Source organism: Oncorhynchus clarkii, chromosome 2 (assembly GCF_045791955.1).
Source record: "Oncorhynchus clarkii lewisi isolate Uvic-CL-2024 chromosome 2, UVic_Ocla_1.0, whole genome shotgun sequence".
Taxonomy (NCBI): Eukaryota; Metazoa; Chordata; class Actinopteri; order Salmoniformes; family Salmonidae; genus Oncorhynchus; species Oncorhynchus clarkii.
The window spans coordinates 80,333,483-80,355,634 of record NC_092148.1 but is presented as its reverse complement, the minus strand read 5'-3'; the positions used below and the strand labels follow the sequence as shown (position 1 = coordinate 80,355,634).

General features: G+C 44.4%; 1 protein-coding gene across 7 annotated transcripts in view; it reads left to right on the top strand.

Moving 5' to 3' along the window:
• The window catches only part of LOC139374698 (liprin-beta-2-like), a 94,398-nt gene that overhangs the window by 34,881 nt on the left and 37,365 nt on the right, over nucleotides 1-22,152 (top strand). For 6 of the 7 annotated variants that reach the window (XM_071115779.1, XM_071115790.1, XM_071115829.1 and 3 more), the window contains exons 3-5: nucleotides 1,448-1,671; nucleotides 16,998-17,084; nucleotides 18,206-18,319. In XM_071115779.1, the coding sequence (XP_070971880.1) occupies nucleotides 1,448-1,671; nucleotides 16,998-17,084; nucleotides 18,206-18,319 (425 nt within the window). Of the gene's footprint in view, nucleotides 1-1,447; nucleotides 1,672-16,997; nucleotides 17,090-18,205; nucleotides 18,320-22,152 lie in introns of all 7 variants that reach the window. The other variant, XR_011627725.1, reaches the window with a different exon arrangement.

The window sequence follows — 22,152 nt, the reverse complement described above, 5'->3', positions numbered from 1 at the left end:
GCATATAGGCATTCCCTGGTCTTAACCAGATGTAGTACTTTGCCATGGCCTTATCAATGTCCTCTTTCCAGGACTGTCCTATAGGTCACATCATTTCTAGTTACATAATGACAAAACAAAGGAAATATATTGGCTTGTTCTGCCTGAATCTGATGCTAGTGTAAAGTAGGCTAATAGGAAAAGGGAGGGTGAAGTGTATTGGAGCATTAAGATGCCATGATAATACACTGCTGCTCTGATCCTCTCTATGATCTGGGATTAGCTGCCAAATGTAAGCTCTCTTCTTTCAGGCTCCACACCTTCCACTTGTTGCTCTAAACCAGGGCTCTCCAACCCTGTTCCTGGAGAGCTACCCTCCTGTAGGTTTTAACACCAACTATCAGGTCTCAGGTATGACCCAGATGCAGACAGTGTCGAAGTAACAAAAGTATTTCTAGTACAGGGGCAGGCAAACAACAGGTCAAGGACAGGCAGAGGTCAATAATCCAGAAAGAGTGCAACAGGTCCAGAACGGCAGGCAGTCTCAGGGCAGGCAGGGGTCAATAATCCAGAGAGGTGTGGCAAGGTATAGAACAGCCAGGAGCAAGGGGACAAATGATGGTAGGTATCACAAAACAAAATTGAACTTGCAACAGACAAACAGAGAACACAGGTATAAATACACTAGGGATAATGGGGAAGATGGGCGACACCTTGAGGGGGGTGGAGACAAGCACAAAGACAGGTGAAACAGATCAGGGTGCGACACCAACCCTGTTCCTGGAGAGCTACCCTCCTGTAGATTTTAACTCTAACCCTAATCCTGGAAAGCTACCCTCCTGTAGGTAGGTTTTAACTCCAACCCTGTTCCTGGAGAGCTACCCTCCTGTAGGTTTTATTTCCAACCCTGTTCCTGGAGAACTACCCTCCTGTAGGTTTTCGCTCTAACCCCAGTTTTAACTTCTGATTAATCTAATAATCAACCTGATAATTATTAGAATCAGGCGCACAAGATAAGGGTTGAAGCGAAAACCTACAGGATGGTAGCTCTCCAGGAACAGGGTTGGAGAGCCCTGCTAACCTACAGGAACAGAGTTGGAGAGCCAGTGAGTAAAAAAACACAACATGGATCAAATCACAATGGTAGCAGGCAGGTTTATTTCCAGTTGATTGATTTTGGACGTCTTCAATGGAATCCGTGTTCAAATGGTTTCCTTGCAGCATACTGTAACGATACGCTAACATGCTCCAGATGTCTGAGTGTTTATGGAGGAAGTTTAACTTGCTCTCCAGCTCCCAGATAATGATGCAGCTGGAACAGACATTAGCTTAGTGAGCCGATACAGGTGACACGTGGACGTATAGTATAAAATAGAGGGAGCTGACTGAGTCAGATTCTGCTATAGATATTTATACTGATATACAATCTTGTCCACTATAATGACTCTTTGTCCTTTGTCCCCGGCAGGCTCCAAGGCTGCAGCCGAGTACACCAACGGCCTGTTTGAGCTGGGCTCTCCAGGTAGCGCAGGGCCCCTGCAGGTTCTACAGCTGGTTGAGGACCTGAGGCTGGCCCTGGAGCTGCAGCCCAGAGAGGAGGAGAGGAACACCCTGAGGGCCCAGGTCCCCAGCAGCACTGCTCACATGCTCATGGACTGGCTGGACATGGACAGGGGCTCAGACAGGGGCTCGGTGAGTAGCAGGGAGCACACCTGGGTCTATGGACACTGTATTTCTCCATTACTTCTGTCAACCATCTCTAGCAACCATAGTCATCTTTCTGTGTCTAACAATATAGTCTATAAACAGATAATATAGAATATCATTAGTTCATTATTTGCTCAGAATCCAAAAATGTCCTACTCATTAGCAGTGCACTATTTATTATTGACGTGGCATGATGTCGATAGTGTCGTGGATGTTTGCAGGCCAGGAAATATGTGGTCTGATTTACTTCTACTTGAGGCATGTTATCTCTGGGATTCACAGATGTGGCAGAAACTTCCAAAAAGTTGTACAAAAGTCAGCCAGCTGTTTGCTGTCAAAAGCCTTTCCATTATACACCATTGGGTTCTTTTTTCTCTCTCTTTGTAACACATTGAAGGAGAGACGGTTGATTCATTGCAGCAGCTGTGTAGGAGTGTTGAACAGACCTAGAACTATTCCTGGGTGCTGTTAGGTCTTAGCAGGGCTGTGTCTGGGACTGTGTCTGGGACTGTGTCTGGGAAAGACTGTGTCTGACTGGGACTGGGACTGTGAACAGGTCTTATTTTGGCTTGGTCTCTCTCTGGGAACTAAGGCTGGCTGTGTTTGAAAGACTCAATGTGTTCCTCAGAGACTCCTAATAGGACTGAGCTCAACTTCCTGCCCTACTCTCTCTCCCCACTTTCCCGCTCTCCTTCTTTCTAATCACTCCTCTCTTCCTTTCCTCCTACTTTCCATACTCACTGTTCTACTCTCTCTACTCACTACACTCACTCTGTTTGCTCTGTTCTGTCTGTCTGGTCACCTCAACACACCTGAAGCACTCTGGGGTGTTAGGGGGTAAGTCTGAATCAATTCTTCATCTGTTCACTCCCACATGAAAAAATACTATAGTGTATACTATGGTAGCATTACTATAGTATTCACTGTAGTATTTTTGCTGACTTTACTGTAGTATTCACTGTAAAAACATGACAGTATTTACTGTAGTATTTACAGTTTACTATAGTATAAATACTATATTATAATATTTACTGTAGTGTTTTTGCAGACTGTAGTATACTGTAATATTTACTGTAGTATTTTTATCTTTGACATAGAAGTAGGGGGCTTTCTCGTTTTCCATAACCTGTAATTAGGTAGGTAGGTAGGTAGGTAGGTAGGTAGAACTGGTTTCTAAATGGCAAGTTCAGAGCTTCTGCTCTTTTCTATAACCAGTACATCTAGCTCTTAGACTATAGATTATTTTATGAATATCACGCTTGTTTCTGAGTTGTTTTCTTTATTTGTTGGCTGTTTGTGAAGGTTTTTCATGACCAGGTTTACGAGGGTATGTAGGCACTTAAGATATTTGGATCATATTTAGGAAATGATAACCACATGATGATACTGTCACTGCCACAGTTCATAGAGACGATTGTTGATGTGCGTTGTTATAGTCGTGTCATTGGCTGAGGCTGCGGTAAACAATCTGTTTGCGAGGCTAAGTCGCCAATGAAAGGCTCTTGTTTTTCCCTCTGTCTGAGTCGTAGAGGCCCTGCTCTCTCTAAACAGCAGGGGTCTCACATGCCACACGGTCGCCCCTCTCCCTCTTCCCTTCCTCCTCTCCTCCCTCTCTCCTCTCTACTGGCCAGGAGCTAGATCAAACACACATACTCCTCAGTTACTCCTAACACACTGTTCTCTGAGGAGCTGAGCCCCTCCACAGAAGAAATGTGATAAAGATCCCTCCATACGTTATTGGCAGGAAGGAGAGAGACCCTGTGATGCTTGTTATCGCTGACCTAAAACTATTGTTTGTCAATCAGAGAATGTCAGACCGTAAGAGAGGGGTCAGGTCTGGCACAGACGTTAAGCACGAGACGGAATATTGTGTTTTAAAGGGAAAGTTGTTGCTTTGACTTATACAAGGAGTGATTGTTTGAGAGAGAGAAAAAGGGAGGAAGGCATAAATAGAGAGAGCGAGGGGGGCAATAGAGAGAGGGTGGGGGTTAGTAGAGAGAGGGAGGGGGTTAGTAGAGAGAGGGAGGGGGTTAGTAGAGAGAGCGAGGGGGTTAGTAGAGAGAGGGAGGAGGTTAGTAGAGAGAGGGAGGGGGTTAGTAGAGAGAGGGAGGGGGTTAGTAGAGAGAGGGAGGGGGTTAATAGAGAGAGGGAGGGGGTTAATAGAGAGGGGGAGGGGGTTAATAGAGAGGGGGAGGGGGTTAATAGAGAGAGGGAGGGGGTTAATAGAGAGAGGGAGGGGGTTAGTAGAGAGAGGGAGGGGGTTAGTAGAGAGAGGGAGGGGGTTAGTAGAGAGAGGGAGGGGGTTAGTAGAGAGAGGGAGGGGGTTAGTAGAGAGAAGGAGGGGGTTAATAGAGAGAGGGAGGGGGTTAATAGAGAGAGGGAGGGGGTTAGTAGAGAGAGGGAGGGGGTTAATAGAGAGAGGGAGGGGGGAATAGAGAGAGGGAGGGGGTTAGTAGAGAGGGAGGAGGTTAGTAGAGAGGGAGGGGGTTAGTAGAGAGAGGGAGGGGGTTAGTAGAGAGAGGGAGGGGGTTAATAGAGAGAGGGAGGGGGTTAGTAGAGAGAGGGAGGGGGTTAATAGAGAGAGGGAGGGGGGAATAGAGAGAGGGAGAGGGTTAGTAGAGAGGGAGGAGGTTAGTAGAGAGGGAGGGGGTTAGTAGAGAGAGGGAGGGGGTTAGTAGAGAGAGGGAGGGGGTTAATAGAGAGAGGGAGAATGGAAAAGAGAAAGAGAAAGCGTTATCCTGGTGATTGTCTAACTCAGCTGTCAACATAGCCAGGAGCAGGACAGAGTGCACAGTCAGCCCCTCCAAGCCATGCAAGCAGTGACTGTAGCTCTGTAGTGATGGAGTCACTGTAGCACTCTGCTTCCTTGTTCCAGTTTCAAAACACGGCTGGGAACATGATCAGAGCACATCCACACAAGATGGATTACCAAACTGGTTTCTGACAACGGTTGCATTATTTGCATCACTGATGATACAGTACAGTATGTATGCATTGTTGTCTCTCTGCCAGCCTCTGCGGTTAAGGAGAGGACATGTCATGTGTCATATGCGGTGGTCTCTGATACCCAAGCCACCCACACTCACGCTGCCTGTCCAAGTGGCTGAGTTTCTCCCCTGTGAGTCAAGCAGGAAATGCCCAGGGTGGAGAACGAGAGAGAGAGAGAGGAGGAGTGATCTGGACCATGGTAACGTACACTGTAGGGTGTTAATACGTAGGCTCACTGAAATGTATTAAAGGCATCATGCCTCACAGTCACACTGTGCTCTGAGTCTAATTCACTTTACTGCAGTCAAGCTCTGCAAGGAGGACCATCTGTCTCACATTGAGTTTACACACAGTATGAGTCTGAGTCTCACTGACTGTAACCCATGATTCATTACACTCTGCATGGAAGAGGCCTGTTGCAGCATGCCCTACATACATGTCACACACCCCCTGTGTTTTTCTGTTTCTGTCTGTGTTCTGTGATGTGTGTACATGAAACTGTCAGTGGCAGCCAAATGGTGCAGTGGGGAGGGGGCTGAGTGATTTTTAGAGAAAGGTCCCATAAACAGGAAATGGGACATTCAGATAATGAATTCCAGTCTGAAGCTAATGGAAGAAGGGCTGTTGCTGCATTGGTCTGAAGAGACAAGAAGAGTTAGATTAAAAAGGAGCGGGAGTGAGAGAGATGTGTGTATGTTTCTTTAAATGAGCACCCCTCTCATCTTATACCATAATCTGTTTCAGTTCAGGTATATTTTGTGTCTAACCTAATAAGAGGAGAGGGTGGGAAAGACCGTTCAGGAGACACCGTCGAGGAGAGAGAGTAAAAGAGAAACCATAGAGGAAAGAGAGAGCAAGGGAAAGAGAGAGCACAGAGAAGAGAGAGTTGGCATGGTCTGTGTCTAGGTTGACATTAAAGCCTGTTGCTATGCTTTGCGCTGGCTGGGTGCTCTTTCTCAGTCACAGCAGATGCTGGGGACCTGGCTGCAGCAGCAGACATTTCTCTCTGTTTCTCTGTTTCTCTGTTTCTCTCTGTCTCTGTCTCTGTCTCTGTCTGTCTCTGTCTCTCTGGGTGGCAGGGTTTGGAGAGTTGGCTCTCCAAGTCAGGGAGGGAGTAAGGAGGGAAGCTGTGAGTCTGTAGCCTGACTCAGGTGGCAGGGATCTGGGTAAAAAAAACATTACAACGCAGCTGAGCACTGAGCAGCACAAAGCTGGCTAGAGCCTCTCCTATTCTCTCCAGGCTGCATCTCTCCAGAGCTCCACAGCACTAGTCTCTCCACAGCACTAGTCTCTCCACGGCACTAGTCTCTCTACAGCACTAGTCTCTCTACAGCACTAGTCTCTCCACAGAACTAGTCTCTCCACAGCACTAGTCTCTCTACAGCACTAGTCTCTCTACAGCACTAGTCTCTCCACAGCACTAGTCTCTCCACAGCACTAGTCTCTCTACAGCGCAGCACTTGTCTCTCCACAGCACTCGTCTCTCTTCAGCACTAGTCTCTCCACAGCACTAGTTTCTCCACAGCACTAGTCACTCCACAGCACTAGTCTCTCCACAGCACTAGTTTCTCCACAGCACTAGTCACTCCACAGCACTAGTCTCTCCACAGCACTAGTCTCTCTAAAGTACAAGTCTCTCTACAGCACTAGTCTCTCTACAGCACAGCACTAGTCTCTCTACAGCACAGCACTAGTCTCTCTACAGCACAGCACTAGTCTCTCTACAGCACAGCACTAGTCTCTCTACAGCACAGCACTAGTCTCTCCACAGCACTAGTCTCTCCACAGCACTAGTCTCTCCACAGCACTAGTCTCTCCACAGCACTAGTCACTCTACAGCACTCGTCTCTCCACAGCACTAGTCTCTCTACAGCACTAGTCTCTCCACAGCACTCGTCTCTCCACAGCACTAGTCTCTCTACAGCACTAGTCTCTCCACAGCACTAGTCTCTGTACAGCACTAGTCAATCCACAGCACTAGTCTCTCTACAGCACTAGTCTCTCCACAGCACTAGTCTCTGTACAGCACTAGTCAATCCACAGCACTAGTCTCTCTACAGCACTAGTCTCTCCACAGCACTAGTCTCTCTACAGCCCTAGTCTCTCCACAGCACTAGTCTCTGTACAGCACTAGTCAATCCACAGCACTAGTCTCTCTACAGCACTAGTCTCTCCACAGCACTAGTCTCTGTACAGCACTAGTCAATCCACAGCACTAGTCTCTCCACAGCACTAGTCACTCCAAAACACTTGTTTCTCCACAGCACTAGTCTCTCCACAGCACTAGTCACTCTACAGCACTAGTCTCTGTACAGCACTAGTCTCTGTACAGCACTAGTCTCTGTACAGCACTAGTCAATCCACAGCACTAGTCTCTCTACAGCACTAGTCTCTCCACAGCATAGCACTTGACACTCCACAGCACTAGTCACTCTACAGCACTCGTCTCTCCACAGCACTAGTCTCTCCACAGCACTAGTCTCTCCACAGCACTAGTCTCTCCACAGCACTAGTCACTCTACAGCACTAGTCTCTCCACAGCACAAGTCTCTCTACAGCACTAGTCTCTCTACAGCACTAGTCTCTCTACAGCACTAGTCTCTCTACAGCACTAGTCTCTCTACAGCACAGCACTAGTCACTCCACACCACTTGTCTCTCTACAGCACAGCACTAGTCTCTCTACAGCACTAGTCTCTCTACAGCACTAGTCTCTCCACAGCACTTGTCTCTCCACAGCACTAGTCTCTCCACAGCACTAGTCTCTCTACAGCACTAGTCTCTCTACAGCACTAGTCTCTCTACAGCACTTGTCTCTCTACAGCACTAGTCTCTCTACAGCACTAATCTCTCTACAGCACTAATCTCTCTACAGCACTAGTCTCTCCACAGCACTAGTCTCTCTACAGCACTAGTCTCTCTACAGCACTAGTCTCTCCACAGCACTTGTCTCTCCACAGCACTAGTCTCTCCACAGCACTAGTCTCTCTACAGCACTAGTCTCTCTACAGCACTAGTCTCTCTACAGCACTTGTCTCTCTACAGCACTAGTCTCTCTACAGCACTAATCTCTCTACAGCACTAATCTCTCTACAGCACTAGTCTCTCTACAGCACTAGTCTCTCTACAGCACTAGTCTCTCTACAGCACAGCACTAGTCACTCCACACCACTTGTCTCTCTACAGCACTAGTCTCTCTACAGCACTAGTCTCTCTACAGCACTAGTCTCTCCACAGCACTTGTCTCTCCACAGCACTAGTCTCTCCACAGCACTAGTCTCTCTACAGCACTAGTCTCTCTACAGCACTAGTCTTTCTACAGCACTAGTCTCTCCACACCACTTGTCTCTCCACAGCACTAGTCTCTCCACAGCACTAGTCTCTCTACAGCACTAGTCTCTCTACAGCACTAGTCTCTCCACACCACTTGTCTCTCTACAGCACTAGTCTCTCTACAGCACTAATCTCTCTACAGCACTAATCTCTCTACAGCACTAGTCACTCTACAGCACTAGTCTCTCTACAGCACTAGTCTCTCTACAGCACTAGTCACTCTACAGCACTAGTCTCTCTACAGCACTAGTCACTCTACAGCACTATTCACTCTACAGCACTAGTCTCTCTACAGCACTAGTCACTCTATTCAATTTTATTTGGAACGGCAAGCCAGATAAAATTAAAAGGGCTTATTTATATAACGAATATGATTTCGGAGGGCAGAAATTATTACATTTTAAAGCATTAGACCTCTCACTAAAGGCATCAGTCATACAAAAGTTATACTTAAATCCAAACTGCTTCTCTCGTAAATTGGTACGAATGTCTCATCCTATGTTTAAGAAGGGCCTTCTCCCCTTTATTCAGATTACACCTGCTCACTTTCAGTTGTTTGAAAAGGAAATAATCTCCAAAATATCTTTATTTTTTAAACAAGCCTTAGAAAGTTGGTTGCAATTTCAGTTTAATCCACCTGAAAAGACAGAACAAATAATACAACAAATATTGTGGTTAAATTCAAATATACTTATTGATTAAAAAAAATGTATTTTTCTAAGAAATGTTTAAAAAAGGTATCATTTTAGTGAATGATATCATAAATAGGACTGGTGGAGTTTTGTCACACATGCAGCTAACACAGACACATGGAAATGTCTGCTCTACCCAAAATTACAACCAACTAATTGCAGCATTACCACAAAAATGGAAGAGGCAAGTAGAAGGGGAAAAAAGTAAGGAACTTGTATGTCGACCCTGTATTAAAGAACATAAATGGTTAAAGAAAAGTGATAAATAAAAACATATACACATTTCATTTAAGGACCAAAAAACTGACAGCTGTGCCATATAAATTGCAAAATAGTTTGGAAGAGATTTTCGATGTACCCATTCTATGGCACGTGGTTTATGAATTGATACGCAAAACAACGCCGGATGCAAAACTTCATATTTTTCCATTTAAATTACTATACAGAATTCTTGCAACTAATAGAATGTTATACACTGCTCAAAAAAATAAAGGGAACACTAAAATAACACATCCTAGATCTGAGTGAATGAAATATTCTTATTAAATACTTTTTTCTTTACATAGTTGAATGTGCTGACAACAAAATCACACAAAAATGATCAATGGAAATCAAATTTATGGAGGTCTGGATTTGGAGTCACACTCAAAATTAAAGTGGAAAACCACACTACAGGCTGATCCAACTTTGATGTAATGTCCTTAAAACAAGTCAAAATGAGGCTCAGTAGTGTGTGTGGCCTCCACGTGCCTGTATTACCTCCCTACAACGCCTGGGCATGCTCCTGATGAGGTGGCGGATGGTTCCTGAGGGATCTCCTCCCAGACCTGGACTAAAGCATCCGCCAACTCCTGGACAGTCTGTGGTGCAACGTGGCGTTGGTGGATGGAGCTAGACATGATGTCCCAGATGTGCTCAATTGGATTCAGGTCTGGGGAACGGGTGGGCCAGTCCATAGCATCAATGCCTTCCTCTTGCAGCAACTGCTGACACACTCCAGCCACATGAGGTCTAGCATTGTCTTGCATTAGGAGGAACCCAGGGCAAACCGCACCATTATATGGTCTCACAAGGGGTCTGAGGATCTCATCTCTGTACCTAATGGCAGTCAGGCTACCTCTGGCGAGCACATGGAGGGCTGTGCGGCCCCCCCAAAGAAATGCCATCCCACACCATGACTGACCCACCGCCAAACCGGTCATGCTGGAGGATGTTGCAGGCAGCAGAATGTTCTCCACGGCGTCTCCAGACTCTGTCACGTCTGTCACATGTGCTCAGTGTGAACCTGCTTTCATCTGTGAAGAGCACAGGGCGCCAGTGGCGAATTTGCCAATCTTGGTGTTCTCTGGCAAATACCAAACGTCCTGCACGGGGTTGGGCTGTAAGCATCACCCCCACCTGTGGACGTCGGGCCCTCATACCACCCTCATGTAGTCTGTTTCTGACCTTTTGAGCAGACACATGCACATTTGTGGCCTGCTGGAGGTCATTTTGCAGGGCTCTGGCAGTGCTCCTCCTGCTCCTCCTTGCACAAAGGTGGAGGTAGCGGTCCTGCTGCTGGGTTGTTGCCCTCCTCCACGTCTCCTGATGTACTGGCCTGTCTCCTGGTTTCGCCTCCATGCTCTGGACACTACGCTGACATACACAGCAAACCTTCTTGCCACAGCTCGCATTGATGTGCCATCCTGGATGAGCTGCACTACCTGAGCCACTTGTGTGGGTTGTAGACTCCGTCTCATGCTACCACTAGAGTGAAAGCACCGCCAGCATTCAAAAGTGACCAAAACATCAGCCAGGAAGCATAGGAACTGAGAAGTGGTCTGTGGTCACCACCTGCAGAACCACTCCTTTATTGGGGGTGTCTTGCTAATTGCCTATAATTTCCTCCTGTTGTCTATTCCATTTGCACAACAGCATGTGAAATTTATTGTCAATCAGTGTTGCTTCCTAAGTGGATAGTTTGATTTCACAGAAGTGTGATTGACTTGGAGTTACATTGTGTTGTTTAAGTGTTCCCTTTATTTTTTTGAGCAGTGTATATATGGGGGATACTGTAACGGCAGATTTCCTCCTTATCTGAAGAGGAGTAAGGATCGGACCAAGATGCGGCGTGGTAAGTGTTCATGACGAATTTACTTTAAAAAACACTTAACACTATGAGACACAAAACAATAAATGTGAACATTAACCAAACCGAAACAGTACCGTGTGGCGACAAACACACACACGGAAACAAACACCCACAAACCAACAGTGAAACCCAGGCTACCTAATTATGATTCTCAATCAGAGACAACTAATGACACCTGCCTCTGTTTGAGAACCATACTAGTCTGAAACAGAAACCAAACATAGAAACACAAAACATAGACTGCCCACCCCAACTCACGCCCTGACCATACTAAATAAAGGCAAAACAAAGGAAATAAAGGTCAGAACGTGACAGATACAATCTTCCCAGCTCTGCAGATTCTGCTGTGAGGAGGCAGTCATTAGATCATTTATTTTGGTATTGTTCATATGTAGCTCGTTTTTGGTCAGGAATGGCTGAAGAATTGCAACATTTGCCTAGAACTAACGCTACAGATAGCAGTACTGGGTGATTTGAAAAGCAATAGTCAATCAATCAATAATATAATAATTATTTTAGCAAAAATGTTTATTTTTAATTTACAATCTGTAGAAGCTATGAGAATAGAAAGGTTCAAGTCGTTTGTGAAGCATCACAGCACAGTTGAAAAATATATGGCAAATAGAAATCCAAAATGGATGATGTTGAGCGATAGATGGGAGAGGTTGAATGGAGCTGAAGGGTGGGACTAATAACAAGATAAAACATGTAGAACATACGGGGTCTGTAAAATGTATTTATGTTCAGAACTTTTGTGAAATAGCACAGTTACAAATAGAAATCAAACTGGATGGACATCAGAAATAGAGGAAGGACTAAAAACAAACCAAATATAACTATTGTAAAATAGACTGTGAATGTAAAATGTGTATTAAGATGTATAAATTGAAGGTAAAAGCCGAAGTTTTTATTAGTTTACTCCAATTGGGGGATCAGCGGTAGGGTTTGCAAGGAATAATAATAAAGGTATATTCTTTAAAAAAGTATGTATGTCTGTATAGGTATGTGTATGTATATATGTGTATACAGTGCCTTGCGAAAGTATTCGGCCCCCTTGAACTTTGCGACCTTTTGCCACATTTCAGGCTTCAAACATAAAGATATAAAACTGTATTTTTTTTATGAAGAATCAACAACAAGTGGGACACAATCATGAAGTGGAACGACATTTATTGGATATTTCAAACTTTTTAAACAAATCAAAAACTGAAAAATTGGGCGTGCAAAATTATTCAGCCCCCTTAAGTTAATACTTTGTAGCGCCACCTTTTGCTGCGATTACAGCTGTAAGTCGCTTGGGGTATGTCTCTATCAGTTTTGCACATCGAGAGACTGACATTTTTTCCCATTCCTCCTTGCAAAACAGCTCGAGCTCAGTGAGGTTGGATGGAGAGCATTTGTGAACAGCAGTTTTCAGTTCTTTCCACAGATTCTCGATTGGGTTCAGGTCTGGACTTTGACTTGGCCATTCTAACACCTGGATATGTTTATTTTTGAACCATTCCATTGTAGATTTTGCTTTATGTTTTGGATCATTGTCTTGTTGGAAGACAAATCTCCGTCCCAGTCTCAGGTCTTTTGCAGACTCCATCAGGTTTTCTTCCAGAATGGTCCTGTATTTGGCTCCATCCATCTTCCCATCAATTTTAACCATCTTCCCTGTCCCTGCTGAAGAAAAGCAGGCCCAAACCATGATGCTGCCACCACCATGTTTGACAGTGGGGATGGTGTGTTCAGCTGTGTTGCTTTTACGCCAAACATAACGTTTTGCATTGTTGCCAAAAAGTTCAATTTTAGTTTCATCTGACCAGAGCACCTTCTTCCACATGTTTGGTGTGTCTCCCAGGTGGCTTGTGGCAAACTTTAAACAACACTTTTTATGGATATCTTTAAGAAATGGCTTTCTTGCCACTCTTCCATAAAGGCCAGATTTGTGCAATATACGACTGATTGTTGTCCTATGGACAGAGTCTCCCACCTCAGCTGTAGATCTCTGCAGTTCATCCAGAGTGATCATGGGCCTCTTGGCTGCATCTCTGATCAGTCTTCTCCTTGTATGAGCTGAAAGTTTAGAGGGACGGCCAGGTCTTGGTAGATTTGCAGTGGTCTGATACTCCTTCCATTTCAATATTATCGCTTGCACAGTGCTCCTTGGGATGTTTCAAGCTTGGGAAATCTTTTTGTATCCAAATCCGGCTTTAAACTTCTTCACAACAGTATCTCGGACCTGCCTGGTGTGTTCCTTGTTCTTCATGATGCTCTCTGCGCTTTTAACGGACCTCTGAGACTATCACAGTGCAGGTGCATTTATACGAAGACTTGATTACACACAGGTGGATTGTATTTATCATCATTAGTCATTTAGGTCAACATTGGATCATTCAGAGATCCTCACTGAACTTCTGGAGAGAGTTTGCTGCACTGAAAGTAAAGGGGCTGAATAATTTTGCACGCCGAATTTTTCAGTTTTTGATTTGTTAAAAAAGTTTGAAATATCCAATAAATGTCGTTCCACTTCATGATTGTGTCCCACTTGTTGTTGATTCTTCACAAAAAAATACAGTTTTATATCTTTATGTTTGAAGCCTGAAATGTGGCAAAAGGTCGCAAAGTTCAAGGGGGCCGAATACTTTCGCAAGGCACTGTATATGCATGTGTGTATGGATATATATATTTACCCCAAAAATATATGGGGGATTGGAAATGATGCAGACAATTACATTGATGGAACCAATATTCTTTCTGCAATATTAAGCTGATCCACCCCTTCAATTTTTTTTTTAAACAAAAATCATGACTGGTTGCATCACTGCCTGTCAACTGCTCGGCCTCATACATCACTGGGGCCAAGCTTCCTGCCATCCAGGACCTCTATACCAGGCGGTGTCAGAGGAAGGCCTTAAAAATTGTCAAAGACTCCAGCTACCCTAGTCATAGACTGTTCTCTCTGCTACTGCACGGCAAGCGGTACCGGAGCGCCAAGTCTAGGTCCATGAGGCTTCTAAACAGCTTCTACCCCCAAGCCATAAGACTCCTGAACATCTAGTCAAATGGCTACCAGACCATTTGCTTTGCCCCCCCCCCCGCCCCTCCACACCACTGCCACTCTCTGTTGTCATTAATGCATAGTACCATGCATACTACCTCAACTAACCGGTGTCCCTGCACATTGACTCTGTACTGGCACCCCCCCCCCCTGTATATATTGTTATTTTTTAATACTGTTCTTTAATTACTTGTTACTTTTATCTCTTATTCTTATTCGTATTTTTTGAAACTGCATTGTCGGTGAGGGGCTCGTAAGTAAGCATTTCACTGTATTGTTGTATTCGGCGCATGTGATTTATTCAATCCGATTTGATCACGGTCTCTGGGTATACAGTAAGTGTATAATGCTGCCATGAAATCGCCATTGAGAAAGACTTAAGAAGGTGTGTTTTGTTTAGTAGACATACCAGGGTTTGAAATTAAATTTCAAGGTAGAACATGTTATTGCAGTCCTGGGATGACTGTCAACAGTAGAGTTAATTTAGTGGCTTGTACAAGCCTACTTATTGTTGTTGGGAGTTGTTGGGTAGTGGAATGGAGCTAGGGCAGGTCAAGAGGTGAACCACTGAAGCCAAAGTGGGCAGCATGCAGCCATAGTAAACCACTCCTAACAATATTTTATAGAAAGAGAGGAGTACTACCTACAATAACACTGTCGGGGCTGGTCACCATAAAGCTAAAGTGCAACAGAAACATTCAAGGCCGTTTAGAGTAGGCGGTAACCCTGTTGCTTACTATACTGTACAGTCGTCATGCATTCTTAGAAAGGGAGATAATATTTCAGTCATGTTGGTTTTGGCTCTTACTCTTTCTGTCTACAGTATTCCTTTAAGAAGCATCAAACAGCCACTGGCTGATGGGAAACTAGAGGGGATAAGGGAAATTCCATTGTAGCTTTGCCTGATAAAGATGCCTCTATAGTTCCCATAGCAAATGGTTTGAGCTCTCTGTCCATGTGTGTACAGGACACTACAGCTCTAGGTGCCCTGTTAAAGAGAGCTGTATTCATTCATTCACACCGTAGCAAAACACTCACAGCGTTTCTTATTGGAATAGTTTAGGCAGTCCCTGTTTCAGTCCCGTTTCGTCCGTTTGATGCCTAGTGAACACGGCCCTGTTCTCTGTAGCCTGTGTAACATCACTTAACAGGAAGGGAAATGGTCATTTGTCTGTGTGACAGAGAACAGGGCTGGCTCACCTCTGCCTTGGCTTGTGTTTACAGTCAGTGTAATGACTCTAATCACTGCTAGAAATCTCCATATGGACTGGCAGGATTCAGGAAGTGCTGTAACCAATCACTTTCATCTTCTGGACATCTAACAGCACAGCAGGAACCTTTGGTGCATTGTTTAACTTAACCATGTTCAACATCAATGGGGTACCTAGAAGGGAAAAGTAAGTATTAAGTTAAGACTTGATGAAATATGACACTGACATGCACTCACCTCACGCCTCTCCTCTCAACACCCGGTTCTCAGGGGAAATGGAAAGAGAGCCTGTGACTCAACTTCCTATTTTAGTTGTTAACAAGGCGACACTCCATCTTAACTCCTCCTCCACATTACCTGGACTGGTTGAACAGTGCAGAAGAGAACCTCCCCCGACAGGTTATTTTCTCTACAGGACCAGAAAGAAATAAACGCCACTCTTTTACGCCTGTTCAGTAGGTTACTACCTCATAGAAGGGCAGGACACACTACATTGTGTTTTCAGAGAGTTCAAGCAGTAATGGACAGTGAGTGGGTATGGACATCATTACCTCCTAGAAAGTCAGCAAAACTTCTTTCTGAGTGGACTGCCCTTTCAAATTACTTCAGAGAAACAGGTCTTTCTATGTGTGCTGCCAGTACAGTCTGAGGCAGTGGCCCCCAGGACCAGGCAGCGCTATTAAAGACAGGATTATCTGAAGCCGTACAGGGAGACAAAACCCCACAAAACCCCCGCAAGCTCAGAGAGGCTGACAAGTCGCAGTATGTATTTTCTCCTGCTGTGACAGACCCTTATGACAAGTCCCCAAGACGATCACATGGGGCATTCATACAGCTCCACGTCTTAAGTCAAGACCATGTTGTTAAGTCATCTCTGGAGGAGATCACCCAACCTCAACCCAATTGAGATGGTTTGGGATGAGTTGGACCACAGAGTGTAGTAAAAGCAGCCAACAAGTGCTCAGCATATGTGGGAACTCCTTTAAAACTGTTGGAAAAGCATTCCAGGTGACTAACTCATGAAGCTGGTTGAGAGAATGCCAAGAGTGCAAAGCTGTCATCAAATATATTTTGATTTGTTGAATACTTCTTTGGTTACTACATGATTCCATATGTGTTATTTCATAGTTTTGATGTCTTCACTATTTTTCTACAATGTAGAAAATAGTAAAACTAAAGAGAAACCCTTGAATAAGTAGGCGTCCAAACTTTTGACTGGTACTGTATGTCTACTACTATAGCACCAGCTACTTCATATTATAAACCATGTTCCAGCCGGCAGTTGTCTGGGCTTTGGCTGCAGCCTGTAATACTGTATCTGACATGGAATGAAGCTCAGACAACAGTGCAGTGCAGTAGAAAAAGTGTGTTCCCATACCAGGAGTCAAACCTGGGCCACCTAGGTGTAAACAAAGAATCCTAACCGCTAGACCAGGGATCCCAACTGGTGGCCTGCAGGCCGAATTTGGCATGCCAGTAATTTTATTTATTCTAAGAGAACAAAAAAAATATATTTTTATTTTATTTTTATTGTTGGACATAAAATACTGTAAAAACACCAGCAAACCCGCTCAAAGTAATTTAAATTGATTACATTTATTCCGAAGTATTCCCACGCATAATAGATGTATGTGATCGTATACAAGTGTAGTCTACAAATTATTTGTAAATATGTTTTGGCACCGTGACCATCCGCTAAAGAAAAAATCGTCCCGTTGTTGAATCTAGTTGATGGTCCCTGTGCTAGACCATATGGAAAGATATTACAAAACACAAGACTTGTCTTATTTCTTCTCTTTTATGCGGTCAGTGCAGGTGAATCGTTGATTGGTTAAGTTGTTTAGCCTGTTCAGTAAGTCTTCCTTCCCCTCCGCCCATTCTTGACTCCTCTTTTGTCTGCGTGTTTTTGCAGGTTAACCTTCGCTCCCCGGCGAACAATGAGAGCTATCAGGAGCGTCTGGTTCGCCTAGAGGGGGACAAAGAGTTTCTGGTTCTCCAGGTAAGGTGCTCCTGCCCTACCGTGTCTCTTGCAGGATCAGAGTTTTGCATTTAGAGAGCAAGTAGGGGGGGGGCGGTTGAGAGAATACCTGACCCCTTTTGTATTGTTTACTTCACTTTTGTTTATTATCTATTTCGCTTGCTCTAGCATTGTAAGCATATGTGTCCCATGCCAATAAAGCCAATTGAATTGAATGAGAGAGGGAGAGAGAGAAGCCTTGCTGTTAAATGAAGAGAGAAGTATATCACAGAAATGTGAGACTGTCCAGGGCAGGCAGTGGGGCTAGAGGCTGTTGTGTGTAGCACAGGAGCTCAGTCACACAGTACACCCCTAGTTTCCTGTTTTTCCCAAACAAACGTGTCTGGACAATGCCTCTGTCTTTGGTTGTACTGTGATTTGTCATGATGCTCCATGCTTTTTTACATTTGTGTAATTGGTAGCTTCTACATCTGTAATCGAGGCTAGACATATTTTCTCTCTTCCTACAGTAGTACCTCCTCGGGCTCTGTCATGTCTTGTCTGCCTCAACATGTGCTGCTCATAACTATCTTTATCTCAGCCTTGTGCCAAAGTACTGTAGCCCTTTCTTTTGCTCATGCCAGCACATTCCTCAAGCCCCTCTGACAAATGCTGCTGATTGGCCAAGGGGCCTGTGCCGGTTGACTGATAAAATGATTGGCTGCTACCTCCCCCAAGGTGCTTAAGCTTTACTGCTTTACTGCTTCGCTTTCCTTTTTACCTGCTTCCCTGTGGGCTGGCCAGAGTGGGCTGGCCAGAGTGGGCTGGCCAGAGTGGGCTGGCCAGAGTGGGCTGGCCAGGGTTGTGGGCTGGCCAGAGTTGTTGGCTGACCCACCAAGACAAAGAAAGAGGTAAAGTTTACTCAGCTCAGTTTTTGTAATTCAGTGAACCATGTCAAGTCAAGGGCAGGTTAGGTTATCTTTCATGATATTTCACATTGGCTGTTGACATAGAGTTCTACTCCGGCTGAGGAATGAAGTGAAACTACCTGTGTGTTGTCAGAGGAATTAGTACTATTAGCATACAGGTCGTTCCGGAGCAGGCGAGAGGAGCTATTTGTCAATGTGAGTGACTGAGTAAGGTGTCCTGTCTGTGGGTTGTAGGTAAGCGTGCTCACAGACCAGGTGGAGGCCCAAGGAGAGAAGATCCGAGACCTGGAGAGCTCTCTGGAGGAGCACCACCACAAACTCAACTCCACTGAGGAAATGCTACAGCAGGTCAGAGAGAGACACTACCACTACTTTATCTGTGCTCAGCGTATTAGCATGGAGAGCTAAATATTGATGTTGTCAACCTCTACTTGTTTCCTAGATAAACATAGTCTTGTTTTAGTCTTAGATTAATTAAGTTGACTGTATTTTGTAAATGTGTGATTTATAGCACGTTTAAAGATTACAATGTGCTGTAGCTTAGTGACAAATGGAACCAACAACCTGTCTCCTTTCGTGGGCAGTAGGTGTGTGGTAAATTAGTAACAAGAGGTGTGGTTTCATGCATGACATTCTTACTAACATAAGATACTGACGCTTCCTGTGAGTGACTCACCTCGATTGCACAACGTTTGTCACTCAGCAGATGGAGGGATAGCTTTCAAAGTTCACTATCTTTCGATCTTACAAGCTGACTGACGCCATGGCATTATAAGAGCAGAGATATTTATGATAGTGGCCTCCACTAATAGCAGACTGCATAATCTTACATTTTGAGAAGACTTTCTGTAGCTGTGTGTACCAGGACAGGCTGCTAAGCATGCTTTGGATCAAAAGTGGAGCGGTCTTGTCTCTGCCTTATACACCAGTAGGTATGAAGAAGGCAAAGTAAGTCAGTCAGTGCACCATGTTTGTTGTGGAAATGTAGGGAGGGAGACAGGGTGAGAGTTTTACAGTTTGTACTCTGGCTTTAAGAGATGGGAGTGAGGGGGTGTGAGAGCGAGGATCCCTTGAGCTACATCTGCTTACACCTCTTCTCAGGCTGTTACGTGCATTCCAAACACTGGAACGCAAAGCTACCCAATTTAAGGATCAAAAAGCCCTCTGTCTTGTTTGATTTTGTCTCATCCAGCCATTTAGTTCACCATAAATATCAGTAATAAAAAAAGATTAAACTTTAAAGTGAATTCATGTTTTATCATTTTTATTGGCCTCAAATGCCAAACAGATTGTGTTGCTTTGATTTTGTTGCCTTTGTACATAGGCACAGGTCTAGGGGGAAACCTTTCTTCCACCTGAGAAATACCATTTCCTGTTATTACATTATCTCACAAGGTCATGCAGAAAACAAATGCTTAATGTAGTTGTATAGGAGAGACCAAAGACACTGGTGTCTACTGTCTACAGTGCTCTGTGGTGTGACTGTTAATTGTCAGCTGGACCCTAGTGTTAGACAATGTCTGGTTAAAAACACAGGTCTATTTTCACATTGTTTGGCCGCATTGGAGTTTTGATGATATTCTGTTTGAACAATGAGCATGATTACATGCACAGTAATAATTCGATATTAAACTGAATATGACAGTAAGCAGATTATTAGTCTGTTTATCTAAATCAGCAAAAGGTCAAAATCGAAGTAAGCATACACTGATTAAACACCTGGTTTTCTGATCAACCTTTCAAATTATTAGGACAGGTAAACACCTTCATCATCGTTCCAGCAGTGTATTTGATCTACGCATGTGCTAGCACCAGCCGAGCGAGCCTCCCTCTTTAGCACGAGTGAAGTGAGTTTGGAACAACTGTATGTATGCGTCGTGGAAGTCGTTTTCACATACAAACTTTATATGAATCCAATATGCTTCCCAAAAATAACATGGTCGCTGTGGAAGAATGTTTATTTTGATTGGTGATTTTCTGCATTTATCAGAGTGATATTAGGAAGCCTGATTTCAGATGTGTTCATCTGATTGTCCACAATAATCACATTATTGTGTGCATGCAACCATACTCATTGTGTGTGGTGTGATTAGGCCTGGTAAATGTATAGATGGATCTTTATCACTGCTGTTCTGAACCTGGAATGGAGAGTCTCAAGAGAATGCTTCTCAGTATCTGCTGCCAGTTCCAGTAGAAGCTAATGGATGAGTGTGTTGGGCAGATTCTTTCACCAATAGACTCATCAGACCTATACTTACTCAGAGCCACATGCCCCTGAGAGATGCCAGTGAGAGATGCCAGTGAGAGATGCCAGTGAGAGATGCCAGTGAGGGATGCCAGTATCAAACAGTGTCTTCTTTCTATGCGTCTCAATCACAGACAGACACACACACCATACACACCTCTCCGTATAAGTATATAAGCACCCATTCATAAAACAGTTTGTGTCATCGCTGTTGGGCACATGTGGGATCACCACTAATTTCCTTCTGCTTGGTTTACTGAATCAGCACCGTACTGTTCTCCATTCTTACCTAGGATGAATACCACCCATAGATATACATTACATTGTGTTCTATTTCATTTCTATGTTTCCCCCTGCCAGAATGCCATAGTGACTACATCCTCATTCGGAGAGAGGAATTATTCACGCAAGACTGTGCACATGGCTCCACACCGACCATGACAACAAACACACACACTAAGAAGGATTGTTTGCTGTTAGGGCCAGTCAAGTCCATGTTTGATAGCTTGACCTACCATACAGCCAGAGCCAGCCTCCTTCCTTCTCCCTGTGTCTTGCTTGACCAAGCAGGGGAATGTACAGTTATTGGTGCCTTACCCTGGCCCAGTGGTAACCCATATATGTTTGAGCTGTTTAGCCAACTCCTATGGCCGTTATTATGTCAAACAAACTGTATGTTCTTGGTTATAAGGCACAAACATATCTGAGACCAGGCTAGTGGCACCTTGGGTCTGTTGAGAGTTCTGACAGGCTGGCACACCTCTGGCTGTTGCCCAGGGAAAGGAGGAGGTCCTGTTTCAGAGGGACTTGGCCCCCGGTCTCTCATTGGCCTGATCAGTCTGTCTGACTCTGAAAGCCTGAGGGGCATGTTAACCTAGTCAGGCTAGTCAGCCACAGTGCTCATTCTGGGAGACTATGGCAGTACAACAGAGTCCAAGCCTAGATAAACGGATAGTTCTAGTTCCTACATTGGGTAAACAATAGTTCTGTTTCACTTGCTTTGTAAACATCAGTTTCCCATGCCAATAAAGCCCATTGAATTGAATGGAATAGTTGGGTATCAGTAGGCCACAGCCCGCATGTGTTTCAGTACATAATTAGTTAAAAAGAAGGATTTCAACAGGCTTAGTTAGCTGCAGAATCAGCTGATAGGCTGATCCTGCTCGAAGTAATGTCGGTGTTGGGTTGGGTCACAGGGTGCCATAACTTATTTAACATATTTCCTTTTCAATGTTTTTCATCTGGTGGTGTGGAGTTGTTATTTTCCATGTGATGTCACTTATATTTAAAATAGCTTATTGCAGATCATTAGGCCTATGTATAATTGCCTTGGTAAGGGACACCCAGTTCAGATGATGTGATGCAAAGTTATTTTGATGACATGTGATAGTGAATCTTAGTCTGTAGTGGAGGGAGTAAGTAGTATCCCCTGCTGGAACAGGAACCGAAATCAGCCTCTAGTGACGAGGTGTGTTGGGATATCCAAAGGGCCATAGGGAAGTGTGTTTACTGTGTGTGAAACCTACAGTCACGGCTCACACACCCACCTGCTCCACACACACACACACACACACACACAGACACACACACACACACACACACACTCTGATTCTCTCCACAGTGACAGTCTATGTCCATAGTTTTAACTGTTTCTCACTTAGGATTCTGTCTCTCACTTGTTCTTGATCTCTCTCTCTCATGTCTGATTCAGACAGAGGAGATCAAAAGAAGGACACGTAGCATATATAAATACACAGTTGAAGTCGGAAGTTTACATACACCTTAGCCAAATACATTTAAACTCAGTTTTTCCACAATTCCTGACATTTAATCTGGTTCATCCTTGGGAGCAATTTCCTATTGCCTGAAGGTACCACGGTCATCTGTACAAACAATAGTTTGCATGTATAAACACCATGGGACCACGCAGCCGTCA